The sequence below is a fragment of the Exophiala oligosperma genome, assembly GCF_000835515.1.
Source record: "Exophiala oligosperma strain CBS 72588 unplaced genomic scaffold supercont1.120, whole genome shotgun sequence".
NCBI lineage: Eukaryota > Fungi > Ascomycota > Eurotiomycetes > Chaetothyriales > Herpotrichiellaceae > Exophiala > Exophiala oligosperma.
This window is the reverse complement of record NW_015622937.1, coordinates 1437-2825: the sequence shown is the minus strand read 5'-3', so window position 1 is coordinate 2825 and position 1389 is coordinate 1437. Positions and strand designations below refer to the sequence as shown.

At 47.2% G+C, this 1389-nt stretch overlaps 1 protein-coding gene across 1 annotated transcript; it reads left to right on the top strand.

Moving 5' to 3' along the window:
- Positions 1-200: 200 nt before the first annotated feature.
- Positions 201-754, top strand: PV06_11915 (uncharacterized protein; the record flags this gene model as incomplete). Its single annotated transcript, XM_016413661.1, has 2 exons — positions 201-608; positions 655-754. Coding segments are annotated over 2 exons (507 nt in total), but the record flags the coding sequence as incomplete, so codon positions are not given.
- Between the last annotated feature and the right edge of the window lie 635 nt (positions 755-1389).

The following is a 1389-nucleotide window of genomic DNA, read 5'->3' as shown; positions in this document are numbered from 1 at the left end:
ATTTGCTTCACGGAATGGATCAACGGCACAAACGAGAAACTTTATTCGAATTCCATGAACGTGATCTGAACAGGAGCGCTGAGCGATCGACTAATGATCGAGGACAGGAGCCAAATCAAGAATTTTCAGATCAAAGCTGTGCTATATCCGGATTATTCGAGGATAATCAAGTCGTACCTGATGATGATCCGTCAAACACTATGCCGATAAGAACGTCTTTCCGCGAGAATTCCACTTTCGCAAGTCCTGAAGCTGCCTTTGGTTGTGGCATTGTCCCCCAGATGCCACGGAATCAGAGTCCCTGGGATTCGTATCGGCCTGTGATCAAAGTTCGTCAAGGCTGTGCCGCCATCATGGCAGTGCACCGATCCGGAGATCTCAAACGGTATGCTATCAGCACTATCTCACGCTCTCATAAGGAGAAATATCTACAAGCTCTGCAAAAGCTACGGCTAGGTAAGAATTCGTCTTTGTTGAATATAATCGAAATGATGGACTGGAAGAACGGATTCTTTATTGTTTCAGACTACGTCGACGTCTGCTTGGCTCAGGTTCTAGCGTGCCAAAAGACCCCAGAGGAGTCAGAGGTGTCGTTCGTCCTGAATGAGGTACTGAAAAGGTTTCCTGGAAGAAAGGTGTACTAACCCTAAGCAGGTACTGGATGCGCTCGTGCTTCTGGAACGTTGGGGCTTAACCCACGGCTTTGTTGATGCGCAACACATTCTCCTGACACTGGATGGGGGAGTCAAGTTGGGTAGGTTTGTGGCCTGCGTAATACCACCGGCTGATATAAAAAGCTCACCCTGAATTCTGGACAATTTCGTACGAACCTAGGGAATATTTAGACACATCTGCACTCTCAAATGTTGCAGTCCAATTGTTTGACAAATCTGCAGTACGACAACCCAGAGGTCCTATTCACTTGTCCTGTCCAGAGAGATACTCTCCACAGGCATTAGACTTCATAGCTCGCGGTCGGAAGTGCAAGGCATCGGAATTGCAAGAGGTGCTATCCATGATCTATCTCTTTCTGTTTCCTTGGGAGCTGACCCTGAGTAGCATCCATTCCTAAGTGTCCGATGTACCCGTGGAGAGATCATAGACATCATTAGTATCGCATTTCTAGACTCACACAGAATCTTCACGTACCTTAAGGAAGATCACGGTGAGGCGGATCGGAATGCATAGGTAACGATCTCCCATAATATAAGCATCACTCCACTATGGCCTGAAGATCTCATTCGAACTATGCCTACTTATCAGCTACGTAGATGGAAAAGCACGTGTAGCTAAGTGAGTAGGACATCCGGACTGCCATAACATCGACCACAGTAGCTGAAGCAGATATCCACAGATACGTGCGTCACGCACTCATGAGTCGCAAGGGAA